Raw genomic sequence first — 17,437 nt, forward strand, 5'->3', positions numbered from 1 at the left:
TCTCGAAGGCCTTGCTTTTGCGAGCAATTACGTCATAGACGTCATCTTTGGAACGTGACTCTCGAAGGCCATGCTTTTGTTTGTATCAATTGAAAGATCCTGTTGCTTGCGCCTCTCATGCGGCTAATATTACGGTCAAACCAGGCCAAGCTGCGTGAAAATGCACCATGGCCGCTCTCTTCGGTAGTCACTCGGTCCGATCCGAGCGCACTTCGCGACGTATCATACGGGAACGGTCCGACAGTTACGACGTAACAGCGGGGTTCCCAATACATTGTATCCTATGGGAGCTATGCCGGGACCGGCGGAAAACGACGTAACAGCCGGGAAAACGCAGCAGTGAGGAACGTAACAGCGGGGTTCTACTGTATTAGGTGCTTGGTCGGCAATTCTTTGTTATCACGTCTGATGATTATTCGTTTCACATCAGTAACATTTTGCTCTTTCCACTCTTCTAGGAGTTCTTGTTCGGACAGTTCAAGGAGGTCTGCTTCCGAGACAACACCGCGTGTCGTATTCATCGATCGATGGGGTGTAACAGATACTGGAATGTTGCCAAATGTTGCTAGACTGCCAAGTTTTTCGTAGTGGTGTTTTTCAGGTAGCTCAAGCAGGTCACCGCTAGCCATCTTAGTTACCTTGTAGCCTGGCCCAAAGACTTCGGTCAGTGACTTTGCCACAACAAATGGGGAAATAGATCTGGCTTGTTTGTCTGGTGTTTCACTATGAATTACATGGAATTTCGGAAAGGATGGTCTCAGTTGGTTGAAACATGATAATTCTTCGGTGCGTACCCTCTTGTGAGGGAGACGATCAAGTAGGCGGGGGAATGAAGGCGTTCCCATGATAGTTTTCTTTTGTTTCGGCAGCACTGGCGGCCACCCACCATGGAGTCCAACTAGGGGACGCTGAGGTCCTTAGACGTATAAGGCTGCAGACGCCAGCCGTACAGTGCCGCTATAACCAAATATAACTACCCAAGGTTGAGTAACTACACAAGGTTAACCCTTGCCGCCAGGAAAAATCGGAAGTAACAAGAAGGGAGAAGTAGACAGGAAAGTTTAAAAGTGAGAGAGAAAGACGAAGATGAGGGGAGAAATAGAGACAGGAAAAGGCGACTGCCGGTTTTCTTGGGTGGGTCAGCCCAGGGGTGCCGTCTACGTGAAGCCGGGGCCAAAGGGGTGTGTTGCCTCTGCCGGGGGGCCTTAAAGGTCCAATCACCCGGCGTCGGCTCAACCCCCAGGATCCCCTTTTCCCCGGACACGGCAAAGCCACGCACGGCTAGGCGTGGGAGGAGGTCGAAACCCCCCCCGTTAGCTCGGGTCCATGGTGTCGCTAAACACCAAACGCCTGCTTGCGCAGACGGCCCTGCGGGGGGGCGACAAAGTGAGACACACCAAACAACAAACGGGTGCATCCTAGCAGTTTGCTCTGTGTGCCTTGCTCTGTCCATGCAATCAAAAGTGCAACCTTACCAGTATGCAATGGACAATGTGCAAAAATCTGTATGTAGCCTTTCCTGCAAGAATATTTTCCAACCAAAAAATTTTTCATAGGCTGTTATATGCTCATGCTACAGGTAAGGCTGTGCTTATGAAGATGGCGACAAAATGAGACACACCAAACAACAAACGGGCGCATCCTAGCAGTTTGCTCTGTGTGCCTTGCTCTGTCCATGCAATCAAATGTGCAACCCTACCAGTATGCAATGGACAATGTGCAAAAATCTATAAGTAGCCTTTCCTGCAAGAATATTTTCCAACCAAAAAATTTTTCGTAGGCTGTTATATGCTCATGCTACAGGTAAGGCTGTGCTTATGAAGATGGCGACAAAGTGAGACACACCAAACAACAAACGGGTGCATCCTAGCAGTTTGCTCTGTGTGCCTTGCTCTGTCCATGCAATCAAAAGTGCAACCATACCAGTATGCAATGGACAATGTGCAAAAATCTGTAAGTAGCCTTTCCTGCAAGAATGTTTTCCAACCAAAAAATTTTTCGTAGGCTGTTATATGCTCATGCTACAGGTAAGGCTGTGCTTATAAAGATGGCGACAAAGTGAGACACACCAAACAACAAACGGGTGCATCCTAGCAGTTTGCTCTGTCCATGCAATCAAAAGTGCAACCATACCAGTATGCAATGGACAATGTGCAAAAATCTGTAAGTAGCCTTTCCTGCAAGAATATTTTCCAATCAAAAAATTTTTCGTAGGCTGTTATATGCTCATGCTACAGGTAAGGCTGTGCTTATGAAGATGGCGACAAAGTGAGACACACCAAACAACAAACGGGTGCATCCTAGCAGTTTGCTCTGTGTGCCTTGCTCTGTCCATGCAATCAAAAGTGCAACCATACCAGTATGCAATGGACAATGTGCAAAAATTTGTAAGTAGCCTTTCCTGCAAGAATATTTTCCAATCAAAAAATTTTTCGTAGGCTGTTATATGCTCATGCTACAGGTAAGGCTGTGCTTATGAAGATGGCGACAAAGTGAGACACACCAAACAACAAACGGGTGCATCCTAGCAGTTTGCTTTGTGTGCCTTGCTCTGTCCATGCAATTAAAAGTGCAACCCTACCAGTATGCAATGGACCATGTGCAAAAATCTGTAAGTAGCCTTTCCTGCAAGAATATTTTCCAACCAAAAAATTTTTCGTAGGCTGTTATACGCTCATGCTAAAGGTAAGGCTGTGCTTATGAAGATGGTGACAAAGTGAGACACACCAAACAACAAACGGGTGCATCCTGGCAGTTTGCTCTGTGTGCCTTGCTCTGTCCATGCAATCAAAAGTGCAACCCTACCAGTATGCAATGGACAATGTGCAAAAATCTGTAAGTAGCCTTTCCTGCAAGATTATTTTCCAACCAAAAAATTTTTCGTAGGCTGTTATATGCTCATGCTACAGGTAAGGCTGTGCTTATTAAGATGGCAACAAAGTGAGACACACCAAACAACAAATGGGAGCATCCTAGCAGTTTGCTCTGTGTGCCTTGCTCTGTCCATGCAATCAAAAGTGCAACCATACCAGTATGCAATGGACAATGTGCAAAAATCTGTAAGTAGCCTTTCCTGCAAGAATATTTTCCAACCAAAAAATTTTTCGTAGGCTGTTTTCCCCACTCTAAGTGCATTCACCACTCCACTTTCCAGCCCAGGCAAAAGAGCACCACTAAGTAGGCATGTGCGAATAGTCAATTTTGGGCTCGAAGCGAATAATAATTTGGTCAAATAATTTTGAATCGAATTCAAATAGTATATGTGTCATATATTATAAAGAAGAATGAGCATATATGTCATGACCCAACTAACCTGCACAATATTTTTTAAAGTTGAAGCAAGGCATGTGCAAATGTCATTTTTTTTAGTTCAAAGGGAAGTGGAAGCAACTTTGAACAGTAGCAGGATTTGACTTTCCGTAGAATGCAAGAGATAACTGTAAAACATGTTACGTTTTAAAATTCACTATACTTAGAGCATATAAGCCGGTATAACAAGCTTTTGAACTTAAAAAATGATGAATCGATGTGAGGGTAATATGTTCATTTAACCTTGAAGCATAGGCGTGCATACGCAGAGGGGGGGGGGGGGCAGTCACCTAAGAAGGGCGTGTGCAAACTCTGCCCCATACATTGACTTAGTGGGGGGGGGGGGGGGGGGGGGCACTGCAATGAGCCTTTGCCCCCCACTTCCCCAGGATGAGGAACCCTGCGCACGCCTATGCCTTGAAGTGGGGCTTCACGGCAGAGTGGATTTCCCCTGGACAGTTGTATTCTTGGTATAGCACCTCTCCACTGCAGTGAAACCACCTTTACTGGGGGTAAATGCGGTTTATATATGTCTATTTGTTCATTTCGAATACTTCGAGACTTCGAGTAATTTAAATTTGTGTCAAATCTTCAAATACTGTAATATTCGTTGGAATATTCGAAGTGCTCAAATATTTGCACATGCCTACCACTAAGGCTTTTGAAAAATTACTGCGGGAATTTCACATCTCATAGTTACCCCCCACCCTACACATGATGACCAAAGAGCCTGTCATTGAGTAACTCTGTAGTGTACCAAGAGAAAGAACGAAAGAAAGAAAATGCAGGGAGAAGTGATGAATGGAAAATATAGTTTGTTCTGCTCGTCTGTGGTGGAGGTTGTTTGGCTGGAAAGTATATTTGCTGGTACATGTGCGTTGTCCATTTAACCTCGCCCAAGCAGCACTCATGCTTATGCTAGTTCTTAGAGGATGGCATCTGGCAGAGCCACTTAACTTAAAGGCAAAAAAAAAAAAAAGAAAAGCAGGCGAGACATTTACAACTACTGCGTCCTCGTTTCCTGAAAAAACTGAATCAATGTGCGCCCATGTGCACAACAGTTAGCATCTACGTGCCATTGTCCTTCATGTGATGTCATCACTGCTGTTGCATAATGTGGAAAAAGATTTAGGGGGCCTCAAAAGCCACAAAAAAGAGCAAGCAAACAGGCTTGCAGAACTGCAGTTTCCTTACTTCATGCCGTGGTAATTTTTGGCTTGCACAGTCCCAGCAGGATTGTCTGCATTTCAGAAGTCTTCGTACCATGTTCAAAGAGTGTTTCAGCTCCACTTTAACAAAAAGTCATGTTAACTTTTAATTTTTATGTTTACAGTGTACGGGAGAGGCAGGCCTGGGACAGTCAACGTAACTTTGTCATCAACGCGTATCATTTTTTGGTACTGTCTAAACATGGTGCCACGTGTAGTGACAGTTCCATGAGCTAGTAGAAAAGGTATCATATATCTGGCTACAGCAAATATGTATTTTTGATCCTGTTCCTTTGATGCTAAAGCCTGAGCAACAGGTCAAGCACACAAATCAAGATAACACGCAAAATTTGTATTTTCGGAGTGTTTGATTACACGTGTAATGGATTTCCTGCTAAATGATAGTTCTGTTGTACTGTATGTTGGCATTCCAAATTGAGGTTTTTATTGTAGGCTTTCTTCTAAGTAGAAGTGTTCATTTTTCAAGCTTTGCTTGTGGCACAAAAAAACTACTTCAGCCGGTATTTGCTTTTCGATCACTTTATAACAGAACATGCAAAAAAATATATATATACACACACTACAGTGTCTTCTAAAAGTGTATAATCTTAGAAGTTATTATTTGAAGCTACTTCACCTCACTCGCAGGAGAATGTTGAGAATATGGAAAAGAAAGCCCTCAGGCAGACCTCAAGTCTCAGTTTGAGACTTGTAGCAGTCTAGCTGGTGTGTAAAGAAAACATACGGCTAGCCTTCGATGCAGATTTGACCAACTTCAATGTTCACAAGGACAATTTTTGGAGATACACCACAATTGTTCCCATCCTTTCGCATGGTAAGGGTGGAGAGGGACAATTGTCGATGTTTATACTTTGGGAAAATCTTCCTAGAATATTTCGAGGTAAATATTTCTTGGTCGTTTCTTATGTAACCCTCAGTTTATATTCAGGTCACATGAACTCGGTTCAATTATTTCGATGGGTGCTAAACAAAAAAAGACCCATGTGCCATACATTGGTTGCATGTTAAAGAACTCAGGTGGTTGAACACAATATTAATGAGAACAGACAATAATGCCAAAGAAAGTATAGGGGATGTTATTAGTTGTAATTAGGATGTAATTAGGATTGTAATTAGGAAAGAAACTTGCCGCCGGCAGGGACTGAACCTGCGACCTTCGAATAACGTGTCCGATGCTCTTTTCGTCCACTCTACTTTCTTTACACTTTATCCTAATTACAACTAATAACATCCCCTATACTTTCTTTGGCATTATTGTCTGTTAGTTCTCATTAATATTGTGTCTAACTAAGAAACGAGCCCTTAAAAAGTCATCGTCTTTTCTTCAGGTGGTTGAAGTTAGTTCCAAGTCTCCCACTATAATTAAGTCAGCGTACAAAAAAGGAAAATAGTTGAAATAATGGCACCAGTACGCAAGTGGCAGATATACAAGTGCCAGCGAGGGTAGCATCACAGTATATACTTCCTGTGTGCCACTTGTTCACAACCTTACCTGACCGGCTAAGTAAGTTCGCAATTCCGCATTCTGAGCATTGTCCATTATGGAACCTGGGACTGCTATGCTGAGGGTGTACTTCCGGCCTTTCGATTCGGAATCCATGGACGAGGCCTGCTGTTCTTCGGATTCCTTCGCTTTCTTTTCCTTCTCGAGCTTTTTGATGAGCCTTTCTTCCCTCCATTTGAGAAGCTGCTGTTTTCCTTAGGTAAAATATGAAAGTAAAGGTAAGTCACGTGGCTCTCGTGCGAATGTAATGATTGGTTCTAAGAAAATCATTTCGGCTCAACGCATCTTCATTGAAATACTCCATGCGAAGCGAGCGATCATGCGAATACGAAGTTCGGCCAGCATGATACACAGGGCTGACAGAAAGAACAAAAGAACGCCATTCCCTTTGACACTGTACTGGCCAAACTAGTCGGTGCAATGCAACTAGCTCACCAAATTAACTTGTTCAGGAAACAATTCCCCTGAAATACAAACGCAAGAATGCAGGCGCTGTGTCACAAAGCGCCTGCATTCGCCTGCATTCTTGCAGGCACTTTGTGATCAACACTTCACAAACGACAGTTTTGCCGATTACTCTGCTATCGACAAATGCTAGTGTACACGGAAGGTGCATACTATCTAACCGTGTTGTTGCTTGCGGGCTGTTCCGGTTATCGGGTTTCTCCGTATGACAGCGTCACGAAGGCAAGAACGGACAGCGAAGCATGAGCGTTGTACTTACTTTCAGCACGCCATTTTTTCCAGTTGCAGGGCTGGAAAGGAAAATAATCGCACTGTTTAGAACAAACCGAACTTGGGCGCACTGTACTACACACAAAGCCTCTAACATTTAGCGACACGTGTAAGGTCTTCCGGTAGCAGACGTCAAGAGATCCAAAAATTCGTAAAACGCATCTTCACTCGCACCGTACCTCATCCTCGTTTGCATGGGTCCTATTGCCGGAGCTCTGTCTTTTCATTTCTCGTGACAACAAACAAAAACAACAGCTAAACGACGAATCGCAGATCGGGCATTAACGTCAAAAGCACGATGATCACGAAGCAAACACGAAACATGCGGTCATGGATATGGCTAGCTACTGGATTGGATTGTGAAGCTCACTCACTCAACCAGAGAACATCCAACGTTTAAATGGTTTACCCGCTACACTGGCTGAAAACAGCGTGAAAAGGTCACAGGAAAAAAAAAAAGATAACTCGCATCACGACGTTTCCGATGCAGGTTCTTTCATTATTCACGCACGGAGACGTTGCTGCCGAGTCGTTTTCACATAGACGCAACTTATTTGTCATCAAAGCCGCCATCGTGGAGTCCTAGTCTCCTAGTTCCTTTGAGACATGCTTTGAGAAGCGACGTCCATGACTCCATGACGTCACGTGCAAGAAACAACCAACAAACAACTGTGTCTAGTACACTCTAACCACTAGATGTTCTCTGCGTTCTCTGCTCTAACTCCGTGGACAGCTCCTTCGTTTGCTTCGTTGTCTTGAAAACCAATCTCAAAGACCGTGCTTCTGTTTAAAATAACAGAGAGCTGAGCTAGTTGGTAAGTATTCATTCTAAAAAGACAAGACGTTTGTGGTGTCCTAACTTCTTTCTTGTGTCCGTGTTTGCACGAACTGTCTTTTTAGAATGATTGCTTCTGTTATCGCGCGCCGGTTGCGCCTGGTGCAGCTTCAGGAGCCGTCGTGGAACCATATTTAAAGGGGCCCTGCAACACTTTTCGAGCATGCTCAAAAAGCGCTGCCGATCGGTAGTCGAGGCTCTCGAGAACACGCGAGCCAAACATTATAGCGATGCGCACGGCCTGGAATTTACAATAAATTCTCAAAGTCAGCTGAAAATCGCTCCCTCTTCTCTCGACAAATGATGTATTAGTCGCAAAATATGACGCGATTGTCGGCAGTTCCACCATTGGCTGATGTTATAATCACGATAACACCCTCATTATTACTTTCGTTGTTAATTTTTGAGTTCAATAAGTAGATAATATGTACGTTTATATTGTTATCGCGTTAAAAACACCGAACAAACATTAATATTAGCACTTCCGGTCTCACCGACAGCTCGTCTGCTCGTAGTTGCGTGGTTCCGTTTTCTTCGCCATGCGCAGTGCTGAAAACGTGAATATTTCTGTGCTTTTGACCATCGCCGGTTGCCGTTGAGAGTGGCAGCCGTTCGAGTGTTGCCTCGTCAGCTGAGAACTGCATCGTCGGCACGTTCTCACGACCGACCGAGGCACGGGCGCAGCGTGTCTCCGATAACAATGCTGGCGTCCGGTAATGGCGGCGCTTCGGGGTCGTCTGCCAGTGCCGTCTTACGAGGCGGTGTATCGGAGTATGGGCCGAAACCGATCTCAGCTGTCATTCGTTCCAAACGAGCGCGCACGTTTGCTTCCATGGTTGGCAGAGTGATCAAAACACTACGGCGTTCGAGGTGCACACCCAACATTACCAAACCGACGCGCAGTTTTCAAGCACGCACGATACACAGCGCGATCGACTCCGCTCGACGAGAACGACGCAAGCCGACCGGAAGTGGCGGCACAGACCACGTGGTTGCGCCGAGACGCCAGAGAGAAAAAAATGAAAAAAATGCCGCCGGCGCTGACGTCGCCTCCTCGCACCTCCGCCCTCCCTCCCTCCCCTCACGCCGCGCGCAGCTTTCCGCGCGCTCGCTGCGTTGAGTTGAGAGAGAAAGCTGTGGAACGTGATCTCTATAATTTGGTAACACCACTTAGACTTGACGGATTCGAAAAATTTTTGCGGCATATGACTCGTGAAGAGTCATACGTCAATAATGAGACTATTCCAATATAATTAAGAAAGGTGTTGCAGGGCCCCTTTAACTAGTGACGCTGCAGTATTTCTGCAAGATACGGTCATGGTGACCAACAATACGGCAACGTATTGGCAGCGAACCCAAGCTCGCTATCATAGCACGGTGTGCCAAGCATGTCCTATGTCGGAAAGAATCCTAGCGAACTATTTGTTGACGAACTTCAGAACTTGTGCGCCTTTTCCGTTCCTTCACGTCACGAGCGATTGGCAGCGCGCACACCGTTCCTGACCTGGAAGTACCGGGCGCACGGCGATAACGCAAGGCATACGCAAGGAAATAGGCACGCGAGGAACATGTTGCCCCCCCCCCCCTAAATTTCGCAGAGGGGGGTGATGATGATGATGGAATGAACTTTATTTGGTCCTGAAGAACCCCCATCAGACAACCCCCGAAGGGGGGTCCGCCGCAGTTGCTGGCCGCGCCCACGCCGGTACTGGAAGACCGTACGTGGCCCTCCGCCCGTTCACAGGCCTCCTGGACTGCCGACAGCTGGACTGAGAGCTCGCGGTTTTGACACGAGCGATTGGCAGCGCGCACACCGTTCCTGACCTGGAAGTACCGGGCGCGTGGCGATAACGCAAAGCGAGGAACATTGCCCTCCCCCCTCCCACAGCTGCGGGAGGGGAGGGGGGGTGAGCAATGTTCAACCCCCCTTCGGGGGTTGTCTGATCGGGGTTCTTCAGGACCAAATAAAGTTCATTTCATCATCATCATCACCCTCCCCCCTCTCCGAAATTTTGGTGAAGTAGGTGTTTTCACCAAAAATAAATAATGAAAATAGGTACGTGTTTTTCTCAAATAGTCAAGGTTTTCAGCAAATGCTCCCCCCCCCCCCTCTGAAAAAAATTCCTGGCTACGGACGAGACAGAGCAGAGCACGCACTCACGACAGGGGCGTAGGCAGAAATTTTTTTCGGGGGGGGGCACCTCCTTGATCTGTAGTGGGGACGAGCAGGGAGATGTGGTCGAGTGTCATTTTCTGCTCTGTATGCTATGGCAAAAAAAAAATTTCGGGGGGGGGGGGGGCACGGGCCCGGGTGTGCCCTAACGTGGCTACGCCCCTGACTCACGAGGGTTACACCTCGGTAGTGTTTTGGATGGCACCGATCGACTCCCTGCAGGACTCTGCTGCAATGCGTGGGACGAATGCCGCTCACGGTGAAATTCTTGGTATTGGTCTGGCGATTCGATACCGATACGCCTTCCGTGTTCGAGGGGAGGTGTATATACAACAGACTCTCAACAGGCATGTCGGGCCTTTCTTTGAGGACATACATACCAAGAGCGGCACACCAAATTCTTAACCAGATTCTGCACACTGAATTAACCACTACTTTTCGCATCCACTTACTCTGGGCTAGTCATGCCTCTCTGCCTGGCAATGAACGCGCACACGCTGTTTCCCTCCGGACGACCCGGTATGGCGAGGCGACCAGTTCGGGGTGGGGGATCCTCTTCTCACTTACATTCTTCGACATTTACACGCACGTCCGTCGCATTCACAGCGCGCCACCACCATCTTTCTCGCGAGAGGAGGCGGTAGCGTTGCGCCAGCTACAGACCAACAGTTTCCCTAATCTTGTACATATCTTTAAGTAAATTCTACCCGCACTGTAATGTAGGCCATTGCCCCGGCTGCGGAAGCTCGCCCACGACCTTCCACGTCGGGATTGAATGCACTGTAAACATTTTCCCTCCTTCACCCTTTACGTAACGAGGAGCTGTGGGACGATGCTCTCCGCGACGGACCTCCCGAGGTCCTCCGTGCCATGATACAGCGGGAGTCATCCTAGGAACCCCAGAGACTCCGTCGCCCAGAGAAGGGGTTCCTCCCACGCGCTCCTTCTCCATTAAAACATCTAGCTGATAAAGGCGTTTTACTCTCTCTCACCGATGCATGGTGCAGTGAGCGACGGAATGGATGCCAAGAAGTGGGAAGTGCGGCTAAGGATGGCAGGAGGTTAGGTGGGGGGATGTACCGGCTGGCACATGTACGCAGCTCGAGTATATGGGCGGGTTGGAGTTCAGGAGCGCATCCAGAAATTTATGTAGAAGGGAAGGTTCGTCTCCTCTATTTTCGTGCGTGCGTTTGCATTTGTGCGTGTATATATATACACACAGAATATAAATATTTCGGCGGGGGGGGGGGGGGGGGCAACTAGTTCACCACCCTGGCTACGCCACTGCTGTAGTTCATTGAGAAAGGTCTTCGTCCATGCGCAGCTGCATAACTAGGCTGACGGTGATGATGGCGTTTTTCCTTGTGTGTTTTATCGCCGAGCGCCCGGTGCTTCTGGTGCTTTCAGCCCACGAATGGCTTGTGCTCTATCGACGGGACTTAGCATTCTAAGCACCGAGTTTTCAACTTTTTAAGAAGCCAGATGACTGTTGCTGTGGGGTAAAAAAGACTCCCCTAAGGGAGCAAACTATCTTTGGAGTGCACGGGATGGCACATGGCTATAGGCCCTTGTCGAGGGCTTACAAGTTACACTCTTAGCACCCTTCGGGACTCGGGAGAGTATACTTGGAGTATTTATGTGAACTAAACTGAGTTAAAATGAGTTAAAGGTACATCGTTACTGCCTAAAACATTATGTTTGGCTTAGCAGCGGTGTCAAAATCCCCGTCGAAATTTACCAAGGCGCTCAAGTTTCTTATCTAAAGCCAGAGACACAAATTAACGTGCAATCACTACGGTAAAGTAATCTATTTGAAACACCACTTCTTGAAACATATCTGCAAAGTGATGGTGCGTTAGTGAACCGTTGGCGAGTACAGCAGTAAAGAGATTTTGCTGTGGGAAACACCGGCGCACACTGCATGCTTTGCATTTCAACGCATTTTGCATGTGGAGCATTTCAACGCGTACGTGTATCTAACTCGACGTCATTTTGTTCATACTTTATGATGTCTTGGCACCACAGGTGTGCGCAGGGTTCTCCATTAGGGGGGCCAGATTTTACCGCAGCGCCCCCATCCCCCCTTTCTCATTGCTCGAGCCATAGGCGTGCGCACGAGGGGGGCAGTGGAGGAAGTCGTCCCCCCTAATCAACAATCAACTGAAGAGGGGCGCCAAATCTTCTCCGTACCTTTACTCAGTCGTGCCTGTCCGTCATTATTTAAAGGGCACGGTTATGACCATGCAGGTTTCTGACAATAATGGTGGCCGAGGACCACTGGTGTTGCATTCCAAGAGCTGTTTCCCCCGGAAAGTTAGGGACCAAAGGCAGGCCGTTGTGGGAAGCACGTCATCGCTTCATTTTCGTTTTTGCATCCACTGCGAAGCTTGTTTCTTTTTTCGAAATCGGCAAACTGGGGGAGAAGGGGGGGGGGGCTGCGGTGAGACTTCGCTCTCCCTAATGGGGAACCCTGCGCACGCCTATGGCTCGAGCCCTCCCCCCTCCCCCAAAGAAAAGAAAAATCAAAATAAAGTGATGACGTGCTTCTCACAAAGGCCCGCCATTGGTCCGACGGTCCGACTGAGTAAAGGAATGGGGCAGAACTGGCGCCCCCTTTAGACGAGTAGGAGGGGTAGCTGCCCCCCCCCCCCCCCTTCCCCCCCAAAATTGCTGGCTTCGTAGAAGATCGAGCGGATCGAGTTCGCCTCTTTTTCACGCTACAGTGTGGGGAGTTGCAAATAGAAATGCAACTCAGTCCTGACCCCAATCCGAGCCTGAAGCTTCCAAACCCGAGTCAACGACTTCTTATCCAGCCTGCATGCCAGGCTGGGCCCGGGATTTCGGGCCAGCCCGGCCCCGTGCAGTGCCCTACCAGGAAACACCGCTTTGTGATTTTGTAAAAGGCGCCAGTACTGACGTCATGCAGCGAAGGTGGCAGCGGCATAGCCGTAGCGGCGCAAACGCGAACCAATTGCAACAACAACAATAATGGTGGACGGTGGGTGTCGGAATTTATGAATCGAAGCTGGGACCGTGTGCGGAATGTGTACACTGAATCAACGCTGCATTTGAGCAGTAAGTGACTGAAAGGTAAGGTTACAGCCCTCACTGGCGGCCTTATCTGTTTGTGAGTGCAGCTGGGCGACTTGTTGAGAGTGCTACGTGTGATTCATCGAACGGTTCGAGACACGGAGTCGGGCCGCTGCTTAGCTGTCGCACCACCGCAGGATTGCGCGATTTTGACTAAATGAACGTATATTAATATCTGACGCCTTGCATTTGGTGATGTGGTGTTCCCTTCGATAAATGTTACTGGTGGCGGGAGGGCGAAGAGGGGCTGACTTCTCGTTCTGCCCTTCCATAAAGCCACCATTCTATTTCGAATGTGTTACGCCCGGATTGAATTCGTATCATTTCCCTGTTGGCCTGCATTCCTGGTTGTCATGTTCTTGTCACATTTCACGTGATCAGCCACTGACACCTTAATTATCTTGGATACTCCGCTCATACTGCTAGACATTTAAGCGTAAAGATTTTTTTTTAAGGGAAACTTAATACAGCGTATGTTGACGTTTTTTCTCTCTCTCTCTTATCCTTTGCGTTATTTCTGTTTTGGTGGTTGTATTTCGCGTCGGGAAAGGAATTCGTGTCGTCAAGCCGTTCGATGCTAACGCCGGTAACCAGTGCCGTTGTAGGTGTGTGAGAGGCACGTCGCAAGCACGATCGATTTCGTTATGCTGAATGAAACCTCCCCGTTACCGTGATGTAAGACGTTTGTGCTCGCGTCCATATGTTAGTCTCGTGATTTGGGTGCTCTAATAGTCGGATCGCTAATTTTCGGGCCGCCGCGGCGAGTGAAAGGCTTCTATGTGCTCAGGTTTACGGATATACGCTTGTATAATTTCTCCGTCGTGTGGTGGCAGGTTCCTGTTGACAGTTGGAATCTTGGAACATTTTCAGTGAGGTACGCTTGCTTATGCAACTATATATGCAAATATACATGCAAATATTTTTTTTTAATTACGCTGTCACTGCACCTGAAGGTTAAAAATGGCCGCATGGAAATTTGCAAAGGTAGTTTTGAATTATCTGCCGAAATTCGACGCAACTTCTAGAGCAGTCTCGTGCTTTTGGACATATGTGCAAGGCAGCAGATACTTTTTATCATTACTTGGCATGCTTGCATAAACATTTTTATTTGCAATATAACGGACACAAAAGCTTACACATTGCAGGGTGTAGTTGTGTGCTTTGAATCAGGGGCGTAGCCAGAAATTTTTTTCGGGGGGGGGGGGGGGGGGGGGGGGTCAACCATACTTTATGTATGTTCGTGCGTGCGTTTGTATGTGTGCGTGTATATATACACAAGCAAAATTGAAAAATTTCGGGGGGGTTTGAACCCCTCCAACCCCCCCCCCCCCTTGGCTACGCCTCTGCTTTGATGTCTTGCTAATTAATTAATCCAGGGTTCTCATCATTTACTTTAGTAGCAAAATAACCACTATACACTACGCTGAACTTCAATGAGTGGCGCACCATATTTACAATTAGTTTGCGTTGCATATGGATAGTACCCCTTAAAAGTGAAGTGAAACCCTCGTGTTCACTCCTTGACCATTCTTTGTCTTGAAGTTTCATTCAAGATTTAGATGTCCACTTTTCCCAGTTTTCCTCTTTCTTTCCTGTTAGAAATTCTTTTTGTAATTTTCAGCGCAGTTTAAAAATACAAATCCTATTCAAATCACAAGAAGAATGTTCGATTCTGTCCCGATAATTCACACTCTTTCCACTTCCAACAGTGTTGTGTGACACGTTCTGGCCAGTTGTCATTCCATTTAAAATAACTTGGCAGGCATTTCAGCCTCTATTTTAAGGTTTAAGTTGATAAAGAACAATAATGTCTTACTGGGGAAGTTGAAGGTCGGACTGTGGTGGAGTCACGTGCGTGATGCTCTGTTGCGTCACCTTTCATGCAAGGAGAATAGGAGGAGAGTCGGATTCCTTTTTTTTTGTCCTGCACTATCTTCATTATTAGCCCTCATTTGCAGTAATTGCTGTAGAAAATGTGTAAATGCCCACGGGAACAGCTTTGCATTGCACCTTCTCATAAGCTAGAAACATAACCAATATAAAAAAGTGGGGGGTAATTTGGTAACATAGACACAATCTTTAAAAAATTTAAAACTTTAATAAATGGAGCGTATCTCTAGCAGCTCCAGTTGACATCAGGTTCTTGACATTTTGATGATTTTATCCTTGATGGAGTAAGTGATACCTTCGGTATCTAAACCAGATACCTTAGAGCACTTTCTTTTGTGGGGATTTTTGCTTTACATAGTCTTTGGTGGCTAACACAAACAGAAAGTGTGCCCTCTCTCAAGAGTTCTTGGTTGCTGCCATTGTCTTTAGCTCTTGGAACATGGCAGGCCACACTCTGTGTTTATGTTAAAAAAGGCTGTCATTAAAATTCTTTTTCACATTTTCATTACAGTAATTATGCTAAGAAACACTACAATCTATAAAAGTCTTACATTTTGCCACCGAACTGACTTGTGACAGAACAAATCTCTGCTCACCTCTACCAAACTGCCGACAATGGACCTTTTCCAGGCCTGAACAGCGCCTCTAGTGAAGATTGCCGAAATCAAAACTGGGGGTCTGTGGCCTCTGAAGTTGCCTGCCACGCGCTGGTAGACAATCTTGGGGGGCCTGGTATTTTTTGGGATAATTAGCAATCTTGTCGCCGCGCTGCGACTCCAGAACTCATGGCGTGCATCTTGTCACCACGTCCACACATGCGCAGACTACCCTCATGAAAAAGGTCCATTGCATGCTGTACAGTACGTAATTGAGAAATTTTATGCTAGCATCACAGAGCCAACAGAATGCTTAATTATTAAGGCATGATGATACTGGAGTGTGTTTGATAAAAATTTTAATTTAGGGGATGAAATTACGGTGTGGTTGTCCCATGTTAGGAAGGCTGTTTTAATGTTGTGTGTGCAGTTAAAGTTTTGAAGGCATTATTTTCTGATTGCTTATTTCAGTGCTTTTTTTCATTAAGCACAAAAAAAAAGTCACAGTTTCACCGCAAGGGCGAAGCAATGAATGCGACAGCAACAAATTGTAGTGTTATACAAAATAAGGCTGGCAGCTAACTGTTCTGTATCCGATCTCGCGTAACTACAAAACGCTGGTGTAAGAGGATACGGCCGCACCAGGGAGAGATGCTCTCCGCATAGTCACTTCGCATTGAGAGCGCACACGTAGAAGGGTATAGAAGGGTATACGAGCCGCCCGCTGTGATGGCTGTCGAGATCGCGCGCCAGCGATCAGGACCGCGCCCTTAGATTCAAAGTTCAAAGTTGTTGCTCGCGCAACACCCCCTCCTCCCCCCCCCCCCCTCCGAGCGAATGCATCCTCCGAGCGATGGAGGGTGCATGCGTCTTCATGCTCGTTAAAGACGGGCGGGGCGTTTCCTGTCTGCTTCGACAGCAGGCCTCCCGAGCGGGGTGATGTTATCGCATGCACCCTCCGAGCTACGGAAATGGGCCGGCTCGTTTGATCTCTGCTTCGGCCGTGTTCGTGGACCCCGCTTGCGCGCTTTTACCCGCGGTAGAACACGACGCGCGGGGGGATCTTATCAATTTGGACTTTATACGGGACATGACGGCAATGGCGACGGTGACGGCAAAAACCCTTCGAGGCTGTCCATATAATTGCTATTGCAATAAAACTCACCCTCATGCCTGCATTTAAACATCTGAAACTCATTGATGTGTCTCAAAGTACACTGGAATTCATGCAAGGTTATTTATAAGCTGTACAGTGAACTAGAATAGTAAATGTGCAGTAAGTGTTCGGGAAATTATCTTTTAAATACTAAATATTCACACAAAGGCTTTTTGCAAGCCTATATTCTGATGCAATAGGCTATAACATAAAATTTTTTAAATTAAGGTCAATAATCTTAATTTATTGCAAGCTTTGATATTTAATGAAATAGCCTGCAAAGTTTCAAGAGATAATGTTGAATTAATGAAACTTTATCGTTGTTGCTGCAGCACAAACATGTGCAAATTTGCATTTTGAGAAAAACAATAGTAAAGTTGATGCTTTGCAATGTGCATGTTAGGCAAGTTCCATAGGAATAATAGGCTCCAGGCTTGTTGCAGGGCTGTCTGAGTTTCGTCCTTGCTGTGTTTTGGATGTGTTTCGGCTTTTTCATATTTTTTAATCCATGGCTTTCTTTGCTCATCCATCGTCAGAGAAATGTCTACATGCTTTCTGGAGACAAGTATAGTACCTCACATCTCAAGTTTTAAGAGCGAATAAACCAGGTTCATTTCCAGTTTGCTGTGAAACATTTAAAGTTGCACATTAAAGTTGTAGACAGCATCTAATAGGCTAAACTTGAGGGTTGGCAGTCTCACATGCACGTCTTTTGGAGCGCTTTGCCAAATTGGAGCATTGTCAGAGCTTTAAGTGAAATATTAGTAAAATATTACAAAATGACATGTTTTTCACAATGTAATAATGATCTGTGCAATAATTTATGACGATGACATGTTACTAATGTAAAACAAGAAAGTAAAAAAAAACCTAAATTTGCTAGCTTTGGGTTCCACATGGTTTATCCTATGAATTAGCCT

At 46.3% G+C, this 17,437-nt stretch overlaps 2 protein-coding genes across 4 annotated transcripts in view; one reads left to right on the forward strand and one right to left on the reverse strand.

Annotated features, from left to right (window-relative positions):
- The window catches only part of LOC119396026 (putative methyltransferase C9orf114 homolog), a 40,835-nt gene extending 33,709 nt beyond the window's left edge, over positions 1 to 7,126 (reverse strand). The window contains exons 1-3 of one of the 2 annotated variants that reach the window (XR_005184375.2): positions 6,957 to 7,126; positions 6,767 to 6,797; positions 6,031 to 6,236 (exon numbers count right to left, since the gene is read on the reverse strand). Coding sequence is in view for 1 of the 2 variants with exons in the window: in XM_037663067.2 (XP_037518995.1) it covers positions 6,031 to 6,236; positions 6,767 to 6,797; positions 6,957 to 7,004 (285 nt within the window). In the remaining variant the exon portion in view is untranslated. The remainder of the gene's footprint in view (positions 1 to 6,030; positions 6,237 to 6,766; positions 6,798 to 6,956) is intronic. The other variant, XM_037663067.2, reaches the window with a different exon arrangement.
- Positions 7,127 to 7,571: 445 nt separating this feature from the next.
- LOC119396050 (GTPase-activating protein and VPS9 domain-containing protein 1) overlaps positions 7,572 to 17,437 on the forward strand; it is a 93,063-nt gene continuing 83,197 nt past the window's right edge. Inside the window, exon 1 of one of the 2 annotated variants that reach the window (XM_049415847.1) lies at positions 7,572 to 7,592. The gene's annotated coding sequence lies outside the window, so the exon portion shown is untranslated. Of the gene's footprint in view, positions 7,593 to 12,728; positions 12,876 to 17,437 lie in introns of those variants that run through there. The other variant, XM_037663103.2, reaches the window with a different exon arrangement.

This window comes from Rhipicephalus sanguineus, chromosome 1 (assembly GCF_013339695.2).
Source record: "Rhipicephalus sanguineus isolate Rsan-2018 chromosome 1, BIME_Rsan_1.4, whole genome shotgun sequence".
NCBI classification, from domain to species: Eukaryota; Metazoa; Arthropoda; class Arachnida; order Ixodida; family Ixodidae; genus Rhipicephalus; species Rhipicephalus sanguineus.